The sequence below is a fragment of the Onychostoma macrolepis genome, chromosome 02 (assembly GCF_012432095.1).
Source record: "Onychostoma macrolepis isolate SWU-2019 chromosome 02, ASM1243209v1, whole genome shotgun sequence".
Lineage (NCBI taxonomy): Eukaryota > Metazoa > Chordata > Actinopteri > Cypriniformes > Cyprinidae > Onychostoma > Onychostoma macrolepis.
In genome coordinates, this window is record NC_081156.1 from 30943914 (window position 1) to 30967191 (window position 23278).

Here is a 23278-nt window from a genome sequence, read left to right on the forward strand (position 1 = left end):
TATTAATCGAAACGCAATCTCGTGCTGCAGAAGATGGCAATGAATCCTCTTTCCACCGCGGAGAGACTCCTGATTAAAATGGAGGCGATCTGACTGTCAGGATGGATGAGAGATTGGAGAGCGGAGCGAAGCGAAGCGGCGTCGGCGTGATTCACCGGCTCTGCGCAGGTGCTCGTCTGCGTGTGTGTGTGAGAGAGAGAGAGAGAGAGAGAGAGAAGGGAGAAGAGGCAGAAAGCGTAGAGAATCGGGCAATTAGAGGTGGGATGGAGAAGGGGGAGAGGGGAGGAGAAGAGGGGGTGGAGATGAGGTCAGTGTCTCAAAAATATCTCTCACACATAAAAACATGAGCCACCATAATGATTTACTTAAAATATAGGCTACTACATAAATATATTTCATACATTTAATATGTAATCATTTTTAATGCAATACATATTTTACATAATACATATTTTATTCATAAATAAATAAATATATAACAGCAATATGTTGTAATTCATATAATATGAAATACAATATTCAGACGTCACGAGGAAAATGATACAAGATCGAGAACAATGTAACCCACCCACCTTCTTAAGAAATGATACTGCAATTGTCATTTAAAACCTGAAGCATGATATATTTTTGCATGTTATGAAATAACAGTGCTTGTTAGTTAAAATGTGCTTTAGGAACGCAGTTTGATTAGGTTTAATCTGGTAGATTAATTAGCGAGCAATGGTGTTTAATGATGAAATGCCAATTTATTTGCTAGTGGGAGATCACTGCAGCAGTCTATTGCGTGTTGCATATATATGTGACCATGGACCACAAAACCAGTCTTAAGTGTCAATTTTTCAAAATTGAGATTTATACATCATCTGGAAGCTGAATAAATGCGTTTCCATTGATGTATGGTTTGTTAGGATCGGACAATATTTGGCTGAGATGCAACTATTTGAAAATCTGGAATCTGAGGGTGCAAAAAAATCTAAATACTGAGAAAATTGCCTTTAAAGTTGTCCAAATGAAGTTCTTAGCAATGCATGTCACTAATCAAAAATTAAGTTTTAATATATTTACGGTAGGAATTTTTCAAAATATCTTCATGGAACATGATCTTTACTTAATATCCTAAATGGATCATTTTGACCCATAAAATGTATTTTTGGCTATTGCTACAAATATACCCCAGTGACTTAAGACTGGTTTTGTGGTCCAGGTCCAGGGTCACATATATACACATTATATTTAGTAATTTAGCAGACGCTTTTAGCCAAAGCGACTTGCAAAAGAGGACAATAGAAGCAAACAAAACCAACAAAAGAGCAATAATATGTAAGTGCTGTGACAAGTCTTGGTTAGTCTAATGCAGTATATGTAGCAAGGTTTTTTATAGTAAATAAAAAGAAAACAAGCAGACAGAATAGAAAAAGAATAGAGAACACTGGTGTTAGAGGGTTATTTATAATGCACACAGCAAACAAAAACATAGCATATCATGCCCTCTGCTGGCAAATGTGTTCCACATTCTCAAACATATTCTGAAAACTATCATTTGTTAATATTAAAAAAAAATATTAAAAATTATTGTAATAATGAGTATGTATTTATAGTAATGGTGTACTGAAGTGGGCTGATGTGTATCTTTATTGTCAAAACCATGTCTCACCCATCATCCATCCCAATAAGGGAAGTCAGATACACATCCGAAAACATTCAAAAAGTGAATTCATCATGCCTTATGGTTAAGGATCAATCTTAAGAAATCAAGAGCTACTAAAAATACAACCCCTCTGTCACCACGCCGCCTTTACACAACAATCTTGAGTAGTTTCAGGGTTGCAGTTAGTCTCCTGAGAGCTTTCTTTAACGGGGAAGCATCTTATAATGCAAATTTGGTTGAGCTAATTCTTTTAATGATAGCCATACAGTCTGATTAATAATCAAACCAGTTAACCCAAACTGAGAATAGAGGCTCTGCGAGTGGTAACAGGTGAAGACAAGACTAGTGCTTATTTGTGAGCTTGTCACAGGAAAGGCCAGAGGAGAACGTCTCCTCCATGCATCTCGGTACAGTGCAGAATGTAGTTTATATATATATCCTGCTGATGGCAGTTTTGTTCAGTAACTCTTCGTCCATGTCAGTAGCAGTTAGGAACAGAGTGTCTTCTATCTCACCCCTAGAAAAAAATGTCCTTGTAAACATCCTATTATAATTTCTATATCCAATAAAATAACCTGTGACTGTGCCGAAGACAAAATTATGCACAGCAAAAGACAAAAAAATAATCATATACCATAGAAGACGGCAGTTATGGCTTTACTGAATCCTCAGATACCTAAAACGACTTGAGTATAAACTCCAGCTCACAGCCTGAACAAGAACAATGACATTAACACTAATCTAGGCAGAATGGCAAGAAAACAGAAACAGATGCTGCTGCAACAGCAATGTGCCAAAACCACACATTTACTCAAACTATTAGTTGTACTGGTATGCTTTGCCCAGCTAAAATTAGGCACTTTATATTTAAAACAGATTGTTTTACTGCTGGTAAAATTCTGTGAAGTCATTCAGATTTGAAATGGAATAATGCTGCATATTTTACATTATAAACTGCATAATGCCTACAGTATTCCATGTTTTTTGTCACATGAGCTCATGACTATGTATATTTTGCTTTTTTTTTAATCTTTTGCAGGTTGATCAAATAATGATTGAAGATATATTACCTAAAAATGAAAATATGCTGAAAATGTACTCACCCTCAGATCATTAAAGATGTAGATGAGTTTGTTTCTTAATGGAAACAGATTGGGAGAAATTAAGAATTTCATCACTTGCTCACCAGTGGATCCTCTGCAGTGAATGGGTGCCGTCAGAATGAGAGTCCAAACAGCTGATAAAAACATTGCAATAATCCACAAGTAACACACTCCAGTTCATCAATTAACATCTTGCGAAGTGAAATGCTGTGGATTTGGAATAAACAAATCCATCAATGTGTTTTAACCATTGCTTCTAGCCAAAATATATCCGTAAATCCATAATGCTTCCTCCAGTGAAGAAGTCTATATCTTTGTTGTCCTCTCACATCAAAACCCACCCACATATTTGCTCAGAACTCTTTTGGACTGTTTTCGCTTGTAAACAGTGTTTGATCTGTGCACATTTCTCTCCTGATTCAGATGAAGCGATTTTATCACTGGAGAAAGCAATATTATGGATAGAGGACTTGTATTTTACCAATAGTGTAAAGTTAAAAAATCTATTACAATATTATTACATTATCATTATGACGTTATTAAAAAATTGCAGCTTTTTGAGTCACTGATGGAATTTTTCCAAATCTGTTCCAATAAACAAACTCATCTAAACTCATCTTGGATGGCCTAAGTTTAAAAATATTTGCATTTTAGGGTAAACTATTCTTTTAATCTGGGTATTGCATGCAAAAACAACATGCTGTGCACAGCATACATAGTGCACACTAAAAATGGTAGTAATGGTAGTATGACATTCTGAACATACCCTCAGAAGTTTTGAATCTGTCAAGCTTTTAGATTTCATTTGCTCTTCTTTGAGCACAGTATTATCTGATTTGCAAAGTGACGTGTGTCTTTGTGTTTGGAGTGTTTGACTACTTGAGTTTCTAATTGGTAGTTTTGAAACATCTTGATTAAATGAGTTGTGCGTTTCTTTATTCTCGTAGTGGATCATTTACGTTGATTGAGTTTTGTCTGGGCTTGATTAAGCCGTATCGCTGAAAGCTAATGAGTTGCTTTCATGTTCTGCTCCTGTTTGGCCATCTGGATGCGTCTGAGATTAAACAGTCGCAGACTGGGCAGGGAATGGACATCTCTAATGAGGAGAACATCATCTTAGAAAAGGTTGTCCATTTAACACTGTCATATTACTACTTCTCTTTTTTTCACAGAAATAGTGTCTATTTTTGGACTGGGATCTGCGCAGAGTGTGTTTGTGCTCAATTACCCCTCTGGTTTGCTGCTCTCTGATTTCCTGGTGTCTTCTTCAAGCACTGACCTGCAAGAGATCATCAAGACAATGAAATCACTCTTCTGTCTGGAAATACACAATTGTCAAACATTTCACAATTGAAGACCTCTCTGCTGGAAAGACTGTTTTTAAATGTGATGTAGGTGAGCATGTTTTGTCTACTTTTATGTGCATGTATTGTGTTTGTCTTTATGTACTCATAAATACTCATTCAGACATACAGTTATGAATCTGAATTTTAATATTTAAAAGGAATAATTCAGGTGAAACAGCATAAATAACTGCTTATTAGGCAAGCTTACAGTGATTGCTCCATAGACCTCTATTGTGAGTACATTTCGATCAATACATTTTTACAAACTAAGATCCAAGTCCAAATTATTTTCTATTGTAATCAACAGCCTGCTGAACTTGGAATATTAAAACTAGAACACTTTCAAACTCATTTTAGTCATGTTGTGTTCCAGTCATTTTCTTAATGCTAGTTAATGTCATTGCATTGAACTAAGACATGACTGAATTTTTTTGATAATTTTTGCACTTTTTTGGTGAAAAATGACAGCCTACAAAAACTGTTTATATATTCGTATGCTATATTATTACCAACTATTGAATACAGTTTATGCACCTCAGTTTTTAAGAGAAGCATTATTTGTTGATAATTTTGGCCACATTCACTCCAAAAAATGTGGCGCATAAATTCAGATCAATGAGGCTTGTAATCAATCAGTTCCTAAAAGAAATACAAAATCTGCTATTTGAATAATAAACAAGTTGACAAAAAGATTTTAAAATGCTGGGTCTTTTTGCCCTGTACAAAATCAGGTAAAGCACAACACAAGGGTTAGTGATGCACTGCATGGTTTAAAATATTTTATGATTTTAATGTTTATGCTTAATATAGGATCTGGTTCTTTTGTAAACAGCATTTCAGATGTGAACATGGTCATTTTTTGCATTCGCAGCAGGTGCTGGACGTTGGCGACAGGCTTATCATTCCCAATGAGTACACAGAGGAGAAGACGACCTCAGGGATTTGGTGGAAGCAGCTGGTTGCCAGAGCAACGGCAGGACCGATATCCAGGACAGGAACCTTTTGGGCTGAATGAAAGTTTTTTCTTATGCATGTGCGAACATCATTAGCATTTCTCAATATTTAGACTGACTTTATCTTTTTTTAAAGCAAATCTAGTCTGTTTTCAGTGTTAAAGTGATACTAAGAATATAATATTCTATTCCAGATATTACTCACTTGAGAGTTTCATGAATTGAAATGCGTTGCTCTGTGAGTAATTTGTTGTTGTTTTGAGTGGGTTTCAGGTCGATTCTTTCTGATCAAACCAAAGAAACAGATGCCACTGTGGAAGAGAAACAAATGTAATGATGTTAAAATTTGCAGCAGAATCCACCATGACAGGCAGGATCCAGAATATATATTTGAACATAAATGGCTCAGTCTCAGTCTGATATAAAAGGATTTCTAGTCAAGAATAACCATAGACAATTGGATATTATGCACTATATGCATGTGGAAAAAAATGCATTTGCTGGCTTGGAAACGTCACTCTTGAAGACCTACCATTAAAGTTGAACTACGTTCATTACCTCACCATGGCAACAGGGCAGAAAAATATTGTTTCTTAATAAAAATTAGCACTAAAAAAAGATTGCATCATCATCATAAGCTCTTGAATATAAAAGGATGTCCAACTTTATCCACATACAGTGTATTAGGGTGATATATATAGCAAATCTTAACTGCTTGATTGCTTGAAGCTCTCTAACCTCGCAAACACGTCATCTAGGACCAGCAAAACCAGGGAAAAGGAGGCACAAAGGCCTTTTATGCATGCTACATCTCCATATCCTGGGCATTACTCCATATACATCCATCGATCTTGCCGTTTTATGAGGTACAAGCACAAAAACGATTACTCAAGAAGCCAAGCTAGCAGTATTTTATAGCATCATACCTATAAATAAATATCTTGTAATGGAATTGGCTTACCATTTTATATTTGGATTGTTTCATTTGTAATCGACTCCATTGGACTGTACTTCCACATCTCTGTCGGTTGCCTTATATATGAGGCTGTGTTTCAGATATTAACAGTGACGGCCACTTGAAGAGAAGCTCTCAATAAGGATGATTGATTTATAGGTAGCACCAGTGTTTATCATTGTCATAAACCGTGGTGCTCCTCAACCATCACAAATGTTCCATTAAAAACTACTCAAGTCTCATCAAATGCTCTCCGTGGGATTGCAAATACTGCAATGAGCCTATAATTCGCTGTCTGGTTTTAATTAACATTAATGATAAAATATGTCACTTGCATACTGTGCAGCATATACTATAAACACCCTACTATTAAAAAGAAAAAAAAAAAAATCATGTTAAAATCTCTGAATCTTTGGAAGTCAAGAATGAGTGCACCATATCTTATGTTCACCGAGGCTGCATTATTTTTAATCAAAAATATAGTAAAAAACGGTGATACTGTGAAATATTAGCATATTATAATAGCTCTTTTACAGTTTAATATTTTAAAATGTCATTCATTTCTGTAATCAGAAATCATTGCAACATGCTGATTTGCTGCTCAACAAACATTTCTTATTATCAATGTTGAAAACAATTTTGCTGCTCAATGTTTCTGTGGAAACGGATACATATACATTTGCTCAGGATTCTTTGATGAATATTTCAAAAGAACAGCATTTATCTAAAATAACATTTGAAATTAACTTTTGATCAATTTAATGAGTTAATAAATTTGGTCAAAAATGGAAGAATATATATCGCTCTGATTGTATACTACAAATCTACTAGATTGTCTGGGTAATTTATTAAATATGGGAATACAATTCAATTCACATGATATTTTCATACGGCAACTGAAACTGCAATTTTTGCCTAATTTGTAAGCTTAATCATATAGGCTAGAAAATTTGCTAAATATAAAATAAATAGTTAAAAAAAGAAAAAAGAAGAAGTCATTCTGAGGTGTCAATCTTGTCTGCATCGCAAAGAGCGATGGAAAACGTGCTAAAGGTAAATACTTAAGGTCTTTGCACACTGTATTCACCATCCTTTCCTATCAAAATGCTTGCTACGGGAAGCGAAAATGCAGAAAATCGAACCTGATCCGAAAGTTTCGGATGGGAAAGGATGTTAGGAATGTTTTCGGATTAGGAAAGGATGACGAATACGAAAAAACACATCTCAGCGTGCAAGGACCTTTAGGGCTTCAAATTCGGAGTATAGTGATGAAAATAGTAGGGGTAGTATGGTAGTATGCCATTGTGAACAATCCTTTATTCCCTTAATCAAAGTCAGCACTTCACCAGAGCCTTAAAAACCCACCTTTTGATACGCTGAAACACAGTCCTAACCCCAGCATCCTGTTCCTGCTGGCCCGCGGGACTTCCTCCAGCAGGCACAGGCACTTCGCCAGCTCTCCCAGGGCACTGCTGCGCACCCGTATGCAGGCACAAACTAGCTCTGTGCTCCCTGAGAGAATCCCTATCAGACACAGAGAGACGCTCTTTATGTCTTAATGGAGGACAAATCTGTTAGCGTACGGCCAGCGTGCGTGCGTGGGCTCTTCACTGCTGTCACCCGAGCACAAATCAGATGAATGGAGACACTTTTAGAGAGGCGCTGAGCTGGCAGACGTTTCGTTTTTACCTCAAAGCAGCTTAAAGTTTTTGTTTTGCTGTGTGATTTATTGATTGTAGAAGTGCATTTAAATGAACAGTGTAAAGAGGATGAAGCATTTCATGTCAGTCAGGGTTTTTTTTTTGTTAAGTGATTTAAGTAACTTGGAGGCCTACAATATTACTACATTTATACTACCTGAACCTTCATTTATTTGATCTAAAATACATTAGAAACAGTAATATTATGAGATATTACAACTTAAAATAACTATTTTCTATTTGAATATATTTTAAATTTATTCCTGTGACACAAAGCCAAAAAATCAGCATCATTACTCCAGTCTTCAGAGTCACATGACCCTTCAGAAATCATTCTAATCTGCTGATTTTCTTCTCAAACATTTCTTCTTTTTTTATTATTATTATTTTATTTATCAATGTTGAAAACAGTTGTGCTGCTTAATATTTGGGTGGAAAACAAATTTTTTCAGGATTCTTAAACAAATAGAAAGCTCAAAAGAACAGTATTAATATAAAATAGTAATCTTTTGTAAAATTATAAATGTCTTTACTGTGACTTTTGATCAATTTAATACATTCTTGCTGAATAAATCCCCGATCCAAAACTTGTAAAGCAATACTCACCCTAATGTCACTCCAAACCTCCAGTATGAGCTTTTCTCTGTGAAACACAAAAGAAGTTTACATATAAAGATGTACAGGGGTCAAAAACAGCTTCAGAAGTTCAACCAATTGCATTTAATATAAATTTAAACTACAATACATTACATTTATTTGCAAATAGCATGCAATTAAGTGTTTGAAAACATTACTTAAGTACATTATTTCTGCAATACCCCTTTTAAAAGTATTCTTAAGTATATTTGTTTTTCACAAGGGTGGCCCTTTAAAATACAGACCCATAATGCATGTAATAATGTTATGAATTCTTAAACTAATGGCTGTTTTGTATTTTTCAGCATCCCTGGATGAAGCAGGCCAGCCATCGCTGAGAGCTCTGGTGCAGACTGAACTCACTAAAGGAGGATTCTTTGGACTTAACTGTGGCATTTTGCCAATCTTCATGAAAGTTACTCCTGCTGTTAGCAGTTGTGGACAAATACACAGACAGGACTAAGAATTTCAAAATAAGGGTCACTTACAGTCTCTGTCCTTTTCTCCTGAAAGTCCTAAAGCAACAAACAAATGAAATGGCACAAGTATGTTACCATACAAAATTCCTGCTCTCACCACAGTAGTACAGCACTAAGTAGTCTCCAGTGTTTTTTGAGGATCACAGTGGAGTTCAGGAGTTTGTTCCCCACAAAGTAGCAGTGAATGTGAAGGTTATTCAAAGTGACCTTGAATTTTTAACCATTAAATGTTTGGAATGGTGGAATTCACCACTTTTATTGCTTTAAGATGATTTTTCATGTTCCTAAAACAAGGCCACCCGCTTACGGAACCCTCTTTCTATGCACATTAAATCTGCTCCTTCTGTGGATGCTTTTAAATCAACTTTGAAGTCCTCCCTCTTCAGTGTGGCCTTTCAGACCGGCTAGAGTGTTTAGGTTTTACGTTGTTTTTTGTGACTGTTTGTTTTATTCTTGTTTTAATGTCTCCTGGAAAGCACGTTGGTCAACGGTAGTTGTTTTAAATGTGCTATAGAAATAAAGTTTGTATTGTATTTAAGTGACATTTCATCCTCTTCTGGTCTTCAGAATTATGATGTTTATCGTACTGCACTATTAAGACTTTGAATGCAAAATCTCAGTAAGTGAATAGGAAAAAGGGAATAGGTAACTGTATACATACATACTCTACGTCACCCCCCCAAAAAAATAAAAATAATAATAATAATATTTTGACCAGTTTAAAGTATAGTTTTGATGTTTTTTTTGTTTAGTTTTTTTTCAAACCTGTATGTGTGTGTTCTTTTTTTTTCTTTGGTTGAAAACAAAAGGAGATATTTTGAAGAATGTTGGTAACCAAACTGTTGACGGTAGCCATTGACTTAAATAGTATTTTTTCCACACTATGCAAGTCAATGGTTGTGTCAACTGTTTGGTTACCAACATTCTTCAAAATATCTGCTTTTGTGTTCAACAGAAGAAAAAAAAAAAAAAAACTCATGCAACTTTTGGAACAACATGAGGGTGAGTAAATGAAAATTTTCATTTTTTGGGTGGACTATCCCTTATTCGCCATAATGTACCAATAGTAGAAACATGTCTTCTTTTTCATTCTTACAGTGTTAGAGCTGTTTAAAACCACCAGTTGTGCCTCCAAACACTCTCAGGCAGATTAGAGTGAACCTTTGCTCTGTAAACTGTATCAGCGTTGTAACCGCATCTCACTGGCGCCCCTCATCTCTGCGTGTTCATTGTGTAGCTTGTGAGCTCAGATTGTCTGAATAAGCCTTGAGCACAGTGTTTCCAGGCAAACCCTGAATGCCAGTCGGAGGGTTGTCATGGCAACAGAGTCGGGCCGACTGCACTTTGGAATGCCTGGAGACCCTGAACACTTCAGCTGTGCATCTTATCTGCTAACCAATGTCAAATTCAGCTGTGCACTGCAATCAAACTCTCTCGTGTCCGCTTACCCTGAAAAATGACACGTCCAACAAGAAAGATTAATAACAAAAAATGAGATCTCTGTAATACAGTATTGCAATTGATTCCCTGATAGCAAAGAGATTCTTTAGTGAGCAAAAGGAGACTTGGCTTTGAGAAAAAGAACCCAGTAAGCTTAAATGTCTCCTCCAGAGATTTCTAGAAGATCTCAGTGTCTTGCACTGTACTCAGATTTGCCAAGATACCAAAGTCTGAGATGGGGAAAAAAGTGAGAATTTAAAATTAACTCAAACATTTCAAATTAAATTCTTCTTTCTTGTCTATTTGAATTATTTAATTGCAACCCCTGAGAACAGTTATGCAAAAGAACATTTTGTAAGACATTTGCTTCCTTTAGTTTGATCGTAAAGATTTTTAAACAACATTTAATGTGTAACTTGTCACTTAGCAATTATTTGTGGAAAAAACTCTTTTTTCCAGTGTAGTTAGGTTTTAAAAAAAGAAAGGGGAAAAAAAAAGAGAGAAATATTCTAATAAAGATCTTTATTCAGTTTTAAATAGGCCAACAAACCGTAAAAATACATACAGGTCAATAAAATGACAAATCAGCTCCTTATGTGCATCTCAGCCTCTCGGGATACGGTTGTAAATTGTCCTCAAAACAATATGGAAAATATGGATAGCTTGCAGGTGTGAAAAAAGTACTTTTTGTTGTTTTTTCTTTTTCCAGATTGGCTGATCCTGAGAGTCAGTCGTATGAGATCAAATTCAAATCAGAGACGGACACCAGCACTCCCAGCCTCCAGGCAGCAGAAAAATGAAAGTTCCGATCATGATATCACAACGTAGGGCGTGCTGTCAATTCATGGAGCCATAATGCAAAAGAAACGGCGCAAAAAAAAAAAAAAATCATTCAATAGTCCAGAAGTCACCCTACATCCCAAATAAAACAACAAATGCTTCAGTGATAAAAAAAACAAAAACACATCAGATTAAATAAGATTCACTTATGAGGACAACACAGGAATATCAGCACTGCTTAAAAAATATTAAAATAAACTCAGCTTAACAGAAAAGACAACATCCACTCGCCAACCTACCAGATTAAGCCTGACTATACTGATTTTCTGACAAGCTCCTATATCTTGGAACAAAGTAATACATAACTTCAATAATTTAAAGTGACACTATGAGTTAAATAATGCAGATTTTTAAGCACATCGTTGAATATAGGCCTCAGCATTTTTTTTTTTTTGCAATGTTTTCATTTTTACATTGCAAAATGAGTTTAATATCAACTTATCATCCTTTAATTTTTTTTGCTTAGGGTTTCTTAAAGAGATAATTCACCCAAAAATGGAAATTCTGTCATTTACTCAATCTTATTTGTTTAGTTATGAAGAAAGTTGGTAACCAAACAGTTTCCATTCCATTTCTCAAAATAACTTATTATTCAAAGAAGAACGTCAGTCATACAGGTTTGGTGAGTAAATGATGACAGGATTGTCATTTTTGGATGAGCTATCCCTTTAACATAATTACTAACTCAAATGAAGGAGGAATAAAAACCAAACTCAAAGCTTGCCCCCAAACTCATTACGTTTTATTGCTGGGCTGCTCAGATGTGCTTGAAGGCCAAAAAGTGAGCATGGGTGATCAAAGTGATCATCTCCAAGAAAATTCAAAAGATCAGTGACATAATCAGCGTTATTCAGCACAAAGCCTCATTCAAAGTATCACTCCCTAATTCAGTCACGCTCTGTTTTTTTGTTTGTTTGTTTTTTTTGAAGAAATTTTCACAGAGCTATCTGAAAGCATAAAGCAAAGAAATAATAAAACAGCAGATTTAAGAAAAGCCTGAAGGCCAGCACAATTATGACACAACATGAATGCTAAAAAAAAAAGTAATCTCTCATTTCAGTCCATTATGGAAACAAAAATGGCCATCTGAGTGAGTGTAAATGCAGGGTGCATGCCTTAACGTTTCCACTTTCAGGGTGATGCTGATGAAGTCGAGAATGAAGATGGGAATGTTGTCATGATTCCTCGTTTCCTGAGTCGTCCTCGTCATAGCAACAGTCCTCGCCATCCTCATCCTCATCCTCATCCAAGTCCTCATCATCATAGTAATCGTCGTATAACAGGTCGGACCCCTCGTCCAGTGCAGGGGCGCGTGTGCGAACGCAATACTCCGCCAGGGTGGTGGGAACTTTCACTCCGTCCCGCTCTGCCTCGGCTTTAGTGGCCAGAACCTGTTTTCTGCAAGACACACAAACACATGCAATAGATTTAAAGGAATATTTGGCTTCACATTTGTGCTTTCAAATCTTCAGGCTAGAATTGAATTGTGTAAGTACATTAATGCAAATATGTTTATCATTCGCTTTTACTGATAATACAGTTTGTGGTAATCAACAGCGTGCACCAGACTTTGCATAAAGATATTAACTTTGCTCAAAATGCAGCTTCATACAGCTGAAATATTAACCATATAGCCTTCATAAGACTCATCTGTCTCAGGCACAGTTGCCCTGAGGTTTTAACAAGCCAGGGCTCGGGAATAAGCAACTGATGTCCTGAAGGAGGGAAAGAATGAAATCTGATGCAAGTCAAATTTTCCACCTCAGATGGATGAAAACATGAATTGCAACATGCAATAGATAGATTGCCAAGAGGAGATAAACAGTCACTCATGTTTCAGTGACTCATGCAACCACAGGAGGGCACCGATGATCCAGAAAATAAATCAAAATCTCTATAGAATGGTTTTCCATTAGCTAAAGAGTTGCTTCTCACCAGGCCTTCTGATAGAGCCATTAAAATGTAACCAGCATTAAACAAATAAACATTTAGCACAGCTGAACTCTTAAAAGAGTCATATTTTGTAGTTTTGCACAATCATTTATGTTACCTAATGATTTCTGCATATTCCCGGTCTTTTCCTTTACTGTCTCTCCATTTGCGGTACATGACGGAGGCGTCCACGTTGGCTGGAGAAAACGTGTTGGGTTCGTTCAGTAGAGAGATGACACTCAACAGTATAGTTCTGAAACACACAAACAGACACTCCATGTTATAATGCCATTACCTTAAAGCTCATCAGCCGCAAAGCTGCTTTGTGTTGCATTTTTGTAAAGATTTCAGGAGATTTTAAACAAGAGGATAAGTCTTTATCTATTGCTTACAGCTACACCGGCGCACTCACACTTGCATTTGTACAGTATTTTCAGTGGACAATTTGACAAGAAAACAACGGTTTTTACCAGGAAAGTGACTTATTTTAAAGTACTCGTTGCTTAACCATTCTTGGTCATTGATTGTCAAGTGAGCAAAGTGTTTTGAACTCAGCAAATAAATTATATAACCCAAAATATATTTTCAATTTAGAATAATAAAAAAAACATCTATAAATGACATTAAAAATAATAATAATAATCCTGATATTTTTTATACATTTTTTTGACAAATGTTCATTTTATAAATTTGATAAATATAAAAATATTAAAAAAGTGATTTTTAAACATGATTTGGCTAAAATGGCTATTGTTACAAAGTACATACAAATTGTAAAAAATATTTTTTAAATTCATAAGCCATAATGAACACATACTGCTTTTAAATTCTTTGATTTACACTTCAAAACTTAACACACAGATTTATTCTGACATACAGTGTCATTTTTAAACATTTGTTTTACACTAATAAAATATTAGAAACTACACAGTAGGTTTTGACAGTGTAAACAGGCAACATTCAGTCTGAGGTCAAAATATGCCCATCTCTCTCTGTGTACAGCGACAGGTGCTCTTCAACAACACGAATGATTAACATGAGCTTCCTGGAAGACACTAGCTCTTCCACCGAAGCACAAAGCCCAGTGAAACACGACACCAGACAAACTAGAACACAGATCAGACTCGGGGGAGGACACACACAAATACCCAGATCTCCACTGAGATGCTTTCCATAAAGGCAAGCAACAGGAAACTCGTGAACACAAAACCAGCCTGGTTGCTCTTCCTATAATTCTGTTATCGGGAAAACTGCAAAAGAGCTACTGCCTGTGTATCCCTGAGGGGGAATTCATTTGAAAACAAACCATTTCATCTGCGGAAAGTGGACAGAACAAGCTGTAAAGTGGACTAGACAACATGGTGATAATCAAAAAGGTCTGGCTGTTAGAGGTTACTTCTTACCTGACGTTCTGTGTGGGGTTCCACCTCTCTGAGGGCAGCTCTCCGCTCTGTGGATCATCTACTGGAGGATGCAGAATGGAGATGCACACGTCCCCGTTCTGTGAAAGCACAAAGAGATTCATGAAATCACAGGATCGTAATGCTTGCATGAGGCAAAACAAGCATCTGAGTGTTCAAACCCCTCGCCTCCACACCACTGCTGTGAGTACTCGAGTCAGAGCGAGACATGTGAAAGAGAGATAAAGAGAAAAACAGCCTGTCAAAACTGAAGGACAGTCTCTGCAGAACGATGAAAAACTTGCCCGGACTCTGAAATGGGCTTGTGCACGCAATGCATATATCAAACCTGAGGAAACATACTGGTGCATTGGGTAGGTGGTATGACTACAAACTTAAATCAGATCTCAATATAGTTGTACTTCCTGTAAATTTAACCCCAATTTTTCATATAAACACACTAATAATCTTTTTAATAATAACGCAATAATAAAAGCACCAATTAAATGCTTTGTAATTAAAACATACTTCATCTCACTTGATTACTGCCCTTTTTTATCTGTAACTTGGTGAACTCAAAACAAAAACAAGATTATATTCAAAACAAATCGATACATCAGGTATCAATAATATAAATATTAGATGAAAAACAAAATGAAAACTGCCTTGGCAATCATCTGAAATACTAAAATCACTAAAACTTGTATTAAAATAAATTTAAATAATTAAATATTTAAAATAGAAAAAGAAAACTGTAAATATAAAAATAAAGGCTAATTCAAAACATTAATAAATCCTATAATACTATATTTATAACTAAAAAAGCTTTGTACGTTACACAATAATGAGCTGTTTAAAGACTTAAAAAAAGAAAGAAAAAAAAAAGCACATTTGTGAACGCACATCAGTTCAATTCAATATTAATGTGGCAAGATGTTACACTGCATGGTAACCATAAACAACATACAGTTACACCACATTTATACAGGAACACATGCTGGTGATGCGTCTAAACAAATAAATAAAAATAATGCACATTATAAGTCATCAAAGCTGACTACAATCCAACACACCACACACATTACCCATGATATGCATTTCCAAAAATTATCGAGAGAGGAAGATATTGGAATTTTTTAATTTTAACTACAAATCCACCTGCCATTATTCAGTAAAAGAAACATGTGCACCAAATATAAAAAATATGATAGCAAATACAATGCTACAGATCACAATATTAATTAAAATACAATTTAACAAAGTATTTATATTTTTATTAAATAATATAATGTTATTAACCTCAAAAAAGAATATATGTAAATGAGTAATACTAGTATTTTCAAATGTTTTTAAATTACTTAAATTTCAGTCTGTTCTTCACACACACATCAGAATATAGCGCATCATTTATAAAAATTATTTTATGATATTTTAATCCTTTTTGGACAACAGACAGTCCACCCAGAAGACCCTGTGTGTTCACTGAATGAAAAAACACAGAAGGGTAAGCAAATAATGACAGATCTGTGCAGTGGCTTTTGCCATTGTTATGCTTCTAATTTCAAACCCGCACAACATGACCTAATGTGTTTTTTTAGGTCACTAACAGGTCTGAACTGCAGGTGAACCACACCTGTCTGTGCCTCGTGGTGACAGTTACAGTTCTTCCTCATTTTTAGGAGTTCAAATAATGTGCTTGGCTCACATTCCCATTTGACACAGTGCAGCTATTTATATTCAGTCATATGAAGAGTACATAATGTGTTGCTTTTCATATCTGTTCAGTGGCACTAGACAACATACAAAGGGTTGTGTTTGCCAGGTGCATTAACACAGGGCTTAACTGAGAAGGAAATGAAGAAGTTCAGAACAACAGACAAGCCACGTGCTACAGTACATAGCGTGAGAGCTGAAACAATCCTCTTACCTCATAGATGTTGGGGTGCCACATCTTGGTGAGGAATCTGAACGTGGGTGGGGAATAGGGGTAATCGATCGGGAACTTGATGCGAGCCTGCAAAACAAGACAAAAACAGTGGTCAGGACCATCAAAACACACTTCAACCCATGCCTGTTTGCTTATTAAGTATTACGGCAAAATTGATTATGTTTCAGCTAGTGGTCAACCGATATTGGTTTTTTGACAGCCGATGCCGATATCTTGGAAAGCAGGGTGGCCGATGGCCGATATAATTTTATTTATTTTAATTATTTAAGAAATTTGAAATCATTTGAAAATGGATTAAAAAAATAAATGCGTAAAATAAATATACTTATACTATAGATGACAGTTGTTTCACAAATAAATAAATAAATATTTAATACAAATACAATTAAAAAGGAAGTAAACACTGTAACCAACAGGGCACGCAGTATTCTGGGAAGTTTGTGTGCATTGGGAATCGTATTTTTTCAAATAAAGCCAAGGTAACACTTAGCACTGCACCATTACACCCCATGCTGTCTACACTAGATGTGGCACGATACAACACGACAAATCCCTCACAGTAAACTGCCTCGTTCTATTTATGACGTACAGACACAAAGTTCATCCTGTGTAGACAGACTCAACCTGTTGTGCCGCGACGCGGCGTCCGGTTTAGACACGGTTCACTGTTCCGCCACCAAGCAAGCGGGCGCGTTACCTCCTCATCTGCACGCGCTCTCTGTGGAATAGGAGTCGCGGTGTATGATGCCACATTTCTTGTTAGCATCTTCCATTTACCGCTGTGTCTCATTCGTATTTGACCAGTTTGGAGAAAGCCTCACCAATACAAACCTGACAAGCCGGGCGTTTGCGATTAAGTGAACTTGAAGACACTTGAACAAACGCGGATGGGTGACATGAATGGAACGCAAGTACGGCGCGTGGGGCTGTGACGTGCGGTCAGTGATCTGCTTCCAAAACTACTGGCGTTGCTATGGCAAAACACACTGTTACCCATTTGAAACATTTTAATGCGAGTATTATGACACAAGTGAGGTACAAAGCTTTGTTAATAAGAGAAATAATTGGTTAGCAGGCAAATGTTACATCATGACCATGCTATTGGATTCATGCCGAGCGCATACATTTAAATCAAGCCATATGCGGCTTTGTGTTCTGTTTTGCCGGATGGTCATGAATTTAATATTAGACTATTTATTGTTTCTTTTCCCAAATCCTCACCGTCTCACCCTCTAGATTCGTAGGTTTATTTTATTGCTGTTCACTTTTAATCACTGTTTTCGCATCTTACTGTGACTGTGGGGGTAAATGAAAGATTATGTGGCCATGAATTAGGAATTCGTTACTATGACTTAAATTGTTCCCGCATTTAAGTTAAATCATGAGTTTTCTAGGGAACAAATTAATGAAACATGGACAGTTGCCACAAATTAATATGTTGTAGGAACGAATTAACAAGTTGTAGGAATGAATAGCCTATATCTGTCCTGCTCGCGTGGCAGCCCTGTCAAAGCGAAGTACCCAATATGCAACAATTATCTAGGGAAATTATAATTGAACATGACTTATTACTACATTTCAATACAAAAGAACTTTGTACTGTATCCGTTTTAATGTACTTTTAAAGTTTGGATTATATTAAAAGCGTAGTTTGTACATTAGTAAATAATTTTCTTGTAAGATCCAGCCCCTTCACCGTCACTGACAGCTGTTTGTACGTGTTTTGCGCATGAGCCGCACACACCCCAAAATGAAACCTCTTAATCGACCATCGATAGCTTTTATCGATTACATCTCTTATTGACAATTAATCGATTGTCGATTAATCGTTGACATCCCTAGTCTGAACTAAAGTTTGATTTCAACCTCCTCACCCGCTGGTCTCTTTTCACATTGTACTTGTGTTTGTCTGCAATTTATTTAGAGACAAGCAACAATGAAAAATGAATAACATCAAAACTGGGGTTTTAAACTTTGTGAGAGCTCCAAATAAACTGTGAAAAAATAACAAAAATGTAAAAACTTGTCTGAAAAATATTTAGTTTCTATAAATTTGTTATTTTTTCTAACCACCATTATAGTACTGTTTCATATGCATAAATCTTAAGAAATTGATTTCGCATTTCTCACCAGTCTTTAGAAAGCAGAATGTGTTTTTTTTTTCTGTAATTTCTTTTTTATTATTATGTTTCTATTACATTTTAGACAGCATTTTTCTCTAACATTTCCCAAAGAGCCGCCAATTTCCTAAAGCAAACTGAAAATGTCTAACTAAGACTGTATAACTCTCAGCTACATTTAACACATTTCACCTTGTTAAAAACCATTCTGCAGATTCTTCCACCCACCAAAAAAACATTCTGGTGGTGCTTGACAATCTAGCCATACGCTAAGCTCAAAACAATCAATATCACAGTGGCGTCGGCCGGTACGGCGAAGAGAGATTTCTTATATACAGCAGCTTTGTAGGATTCTGTCTCGGGGTGAGTGCAGGACAGCTGCTCTTAATAGGATTGGAGACGCATCACATTGCAGGAGAACAGTGCAGATGGACAGGAGGGAAAATCTGAGAGAAAACGCACAAATGGACTTCGAGCTGGAGAACCAGGAAGTGGGACGAATCATTTTTTGGCACAAAATCAACTAGGTTAAACAGCCGTTACGCAAGAGATATGCCCTCCATCTCAATGCAATACAGACCTAATTATTTTCAAGTCTCGTGGCAAAACTGCCCTTGAAATATTTTAGGCAGCTACTTGGAAGTGGACATACTGACAGATGCATTCAACTATACTCATTTAAATGACTATATTAACCAGGATTAGTTACTCAGCCTAATGTTCTTCCAAAACATGAATATTCACACAGTTCTGACCCATAATAAAAAGTGAATAGGGATCGATGCTGTTGAGCCTCACAAACAGACAACACCACCATAAAAACAGTCCATATGGCTCTACAGTCACCAAAGCCTTATGATAGCTTTTGTGTAAGGAACAAATCAAAAAATCTTTATTCACTGAAATTGCTTGTCTCCAGCGTAGCACACAAATGTCATTTGCCTATATTCAAATACAGTACATAAAAAAAAAAAAACGTGTGACGGCAGGTTTAAGATCAGTGATGTCAAATCGAATTATTACATTCTTTAGAGACAATGAGATTGGAGCAGAACTACAGCAGAGGAACAGATTGTGTCAAAAACAACTTCAGTTTTGTTTCATTCCTCTCAAAAAGCCATTGTATGGTTTCTGAAGACCTGACATAAAATAAATACAATAAAGTTCAAAAGTTTGAGTTTGGTAAGATTTTTTTTTATTTTATTTTTTTGTATGTTTTTGAAAGAAGCCTCTTCTCCAAGGCTGCATTTTTTAAAATCAAAAATACAGTAATATTTTGAAATTTTGTTACAATTTAAAATAGCTGTTTTATACTTTCATATATTTTAAAATGTAATTCATTCCTATGACAAAAAGCTAGATTTCTCATCATCATTACTCCAACTTTCAGTGCGAAATAATCATTGGTATTTTATTTGGTATTAACATTTCTTATTGTTATCATCAATGTTAAAAGCATCATTCATTTTTCTTTTAAAAAGATTCCTACAAAGATCAAAAGAATGTAATCTTTTAACATAGCCTAAATGTCATTACTGTCCCTTTTGACCAATTAAATGCATCCCTGCTAAATATCAGCATTAATTTCTTTAAGAAAAAAATCATATTGATCAAATTTTTGAACAGTCGTCCTATGGATGTCTTCTATTGTGGTTCTGGTGATTCAACAGCATCCATCAGCACTTCTCCTTTTGTGTTCCAAGGAAGAACATCAGTCGCAAATGTTAAAAACACATTATGTCATTTGCTTAGCCTCATATTCATAACTGGGTGAATTGACCTTTCAAAAGGAGAAACACAACTATTCCTCATAAGTGAGGCACGACTGGTTTCAGGTTCTCGGCTGACTATGAGATCTTGAAACTGTGCCAGCAGAATACTCAGACAGCTTTAACATTGTTGTTCCTGTGAACAGACAAAGTGTGCAAATAATTTCACCTTTCAAACAAAGAAGCAAGTCTCTTACATGCAAATACACTCTCCACTGATTTATCCTCAAGCAGGGAGCAGTTAAGAGTATGAGCACCATGCCTTCGGGCTTCGCCAGGCTCGAGAGTTCAGTTTTGACATTAATCAGGTTTCAACACGAGCTCACATCCTGACACACCAGTGAACAGTGACGCCACTGTATCTGCCAAACCCTGTATGTGTGTGTGAGTGCTCTCGCTGTAAACAAAGGCAAGAAAAGTCATTGACCTACTTCAAATCACTACACAACAGTCCAGGACCTTCCTTTACAATCTAGAGAGGAACTAACACGAAGATGAATGATTCAATAAAGCATCTGACATTATTAAGGTCATTAATTATAAACCATTCGGACTGGTGTGAAAAAACAGGTTTATCGGCTCTGGTGGAATGGGGTGAGACCTCCTTACAATCATCCTTTGTTGTCATTCTATTTTTATAATTATCATAACAGGTCAAACATGATGTCAACAGCTAATACCAAATAAATGGCCCTTAAGTTGATGGAAGATCATGAATATGATATTTTCATAAGTGAAATGCCTGCCTGAGATGCCTGCATTCAGAAGAATTGGAAATTATCACAAACACTAAGTGATGAATTATTATTAAGCCAATAATGAGTAAAAAATATAAATCACTCAAATGAGTAATGAGCTTACTGTAAGCTTAAAGTGTATTATTAATACTATGATGAGATTAAATGTGATCACATTTAATTGTAATAATAATATTCTTCTTCGTACAAAGTCATGTAAATCATCTCACCCTACATCCATCAGAGTCACAATGAGTCAAAAATGAGGAACAAAGAAACCAAACAAATGATCTCCATTATCCTCAACAAAGACCCAAAAATCTCATCAAACCGACATCTGATGGAAAACAAGACTTCAGATCATAGTCGGGCCTTAAAATCAATCAAAAACCTTAATTATATCCAAATCCGTCTAAAGAAAACAGACACAGAGGCACATAAAGAGATGCAGCTATCTAGAGCTGGTTCCAGTTCTAAATATAGACCATAGCCATCTGTTCCTAAAAATAACACGTATTTACCCCTTACAAATCAACCTCAGTCCTTACCTTGAAATAGCCCCCTTCATAGTGAGTGTTTGGGGGTCCAAAAATCGCCACTTCCCAGTTGTAGAGATCAGCTTCATCCACTAAAGTGATCTTGAAACCCTCCACTGGTTCCTCCTGTAGAGACTTCATCTCCAGCATTAAAGCTTTCTGCGAGCTGGCGACCTGAGCACTGCTCTGCTGGGCCATTTCTGCTTTATTTCTACCCAACTAGACTCAAAAAGTGGGGCTTGTTTTTCAAAAATGGCGAAAAGTTGACAAGATGTGATGAGGCGATGAAAGCTGCTTTTCTTTCTTTGTCTGGAGTTGCTAGCTTAGCGAGGATATTACAATGTCCTCAAAAAAGCGACTATTTTCGATCAAATAAAAAGTGTTTTTAGCTATAAAGCATTATAAGTGTTTTTTTCGTCGTCCATGAAAGTAAAAAAGGTTGTTTGGTTGTTTATACGCAGAGTTTTGCTTGTCAGAAAAATAAAAAAATCGCGCTCCGGGTTTGTTGTTTTTTTTCTTAGCTGAAGGCTAGCCGTGAAAATCCACTTCGACTCAACACTAATCCTCTCTAACGGGTGGTTTTCGTTAAATAAGTCAAATCAGATGTCTGAATGTACAAAAAGAAAGTCTACGCTTGAATTGTGTGCCAAGCTGATCCGTCGACAAGCAAAAATTGGCGTGAACTAGTAAACGTGTAGGAGAGTGGCGAGTTATGAGTCGATGTCCTGGATGCGTCTTTCCTCAATTCCAATGGGGTCGCGGTGCATCATGGGTACTGTAGTTTTACCGGCACCGTTTACATTGTAAACATACCTATAGTAACAGACATCATTCCAGCTATTTGACTAATACTAACCCCTCTTATAATTAATTTAACTAAATAATTAACCGATTGTGTTATTTATTAGCCCATTCATTAGGCTATATTATTTATATTTTTCTATAGGCCTGTAGGGGAGAATGGGCCTCTCTGTAACACACATTAAGTCTTGGCTACAAAGCTTTATTTAAAAAAAAAAAAAAAAAAAAAAAAATCTGTTACCCAGTAAACTGTATTCAACACAAGTAGACAATATGCTCAAATAAACCAAACAAATAAACCTTCATGTCATCCATTTAGACTATCCCAAAACAAATACAGAAAAATCTCATCAGATCAACATCTGATGACAAAACAGGGCATGACGTGATTACATCAACCTTTAAATCAATCATAGATCTGAATTATATCAATATGTCAGAAATTCAGTTATGTGACACTGTTATAGAACTCTGTAGAAAAGGAAAGTTTGTTTTATATTTTGAATGAATACTTGTCTTTGTTCACAAAATCTATGGTTTTGCTTCTTTTAGAATAGAAGCCCAGTTCTAAAAGAACCTCTTTGGATAAAATAAGAGTTCTAGTTGTTTTTTGATTATAGAACACTTTTCAGGAAATATTTTCCTTCTTGTATCAGTATTTTAAAAGAAAATATATGTTTGTTGTTCAGCAGCTATCTCATATACTGTTAATTTTGCTCCAGTGAATATCCAGGAATGTCTCATCTAGATAACAGACAGTCTCTCTTACTCTGATTATATCTACTGCCTGTTTATTATTAATCTCTGTGACATAATCAATCAAAACTACTGGCTTTTGTCCAGAGGTAAGAAAGTAAAAATAAAATTCAACCAAGATCAACTGTGGTGAGGTCTGTTTCTGCCTACATGTATTTGTACATGGCGATTAGGGAAAT

General features: G+C 35.9%; 1 protein-coding gene and 1 long non-coding RNA gene across 3 annotated transcripts; one reads left to right on the forward strand and one right to left on the reverse strand.

Annotated features, from left to right (window-relative positions):
- The first annotated feature begins 38 nt into the window (after positions 1 to 38).
- Positions 39 to 9495, forward strand: LOC131524205 (uncharacterized). Of its 2 annotated transcripts, none has more exons than XR_009266947.1 (3): positions 39 to 168; positions 3924 to 4146; positions 4969 to 9495. It is a non-coding gene; the product is annotated as an uncharacterized LOC131524205 (long non-coding RNA). The 2 variants fall into 2 exon arrangements; XR_009266946.1 differs by having other exon boundaries at positions 3924 to 4142.
- Positions 9496 to 10767: 1272 nt separating this feature from the next.
- Positions 10768 to 22306, reverse strand: cdc34b (cell division cycle 34 homolog (S. cerevisiae) b). The gene is made up of 5 exons (XM_058758890.1): positions 21555 to 22306; positions 16360 to 16446; positions 14436 to 14533; positions 13151 to 13285; positions 10768 to 12498 (listed from the first exon to the last, which is right to left on the reverse strand). Exons 1-5 carry the CDS (start codon positions 21738 to 21740, stop codon positions 12276 to 12278), a joined length of 729 nt encoding a protein of 242 aa, XP_058614873.1. The 5' UTR covers positions 21741 to 22306; the 3' UTR covers positions 10768 to 12275.
- Positions 22307 to 23278: the final 972 nt, after the last annotated feature.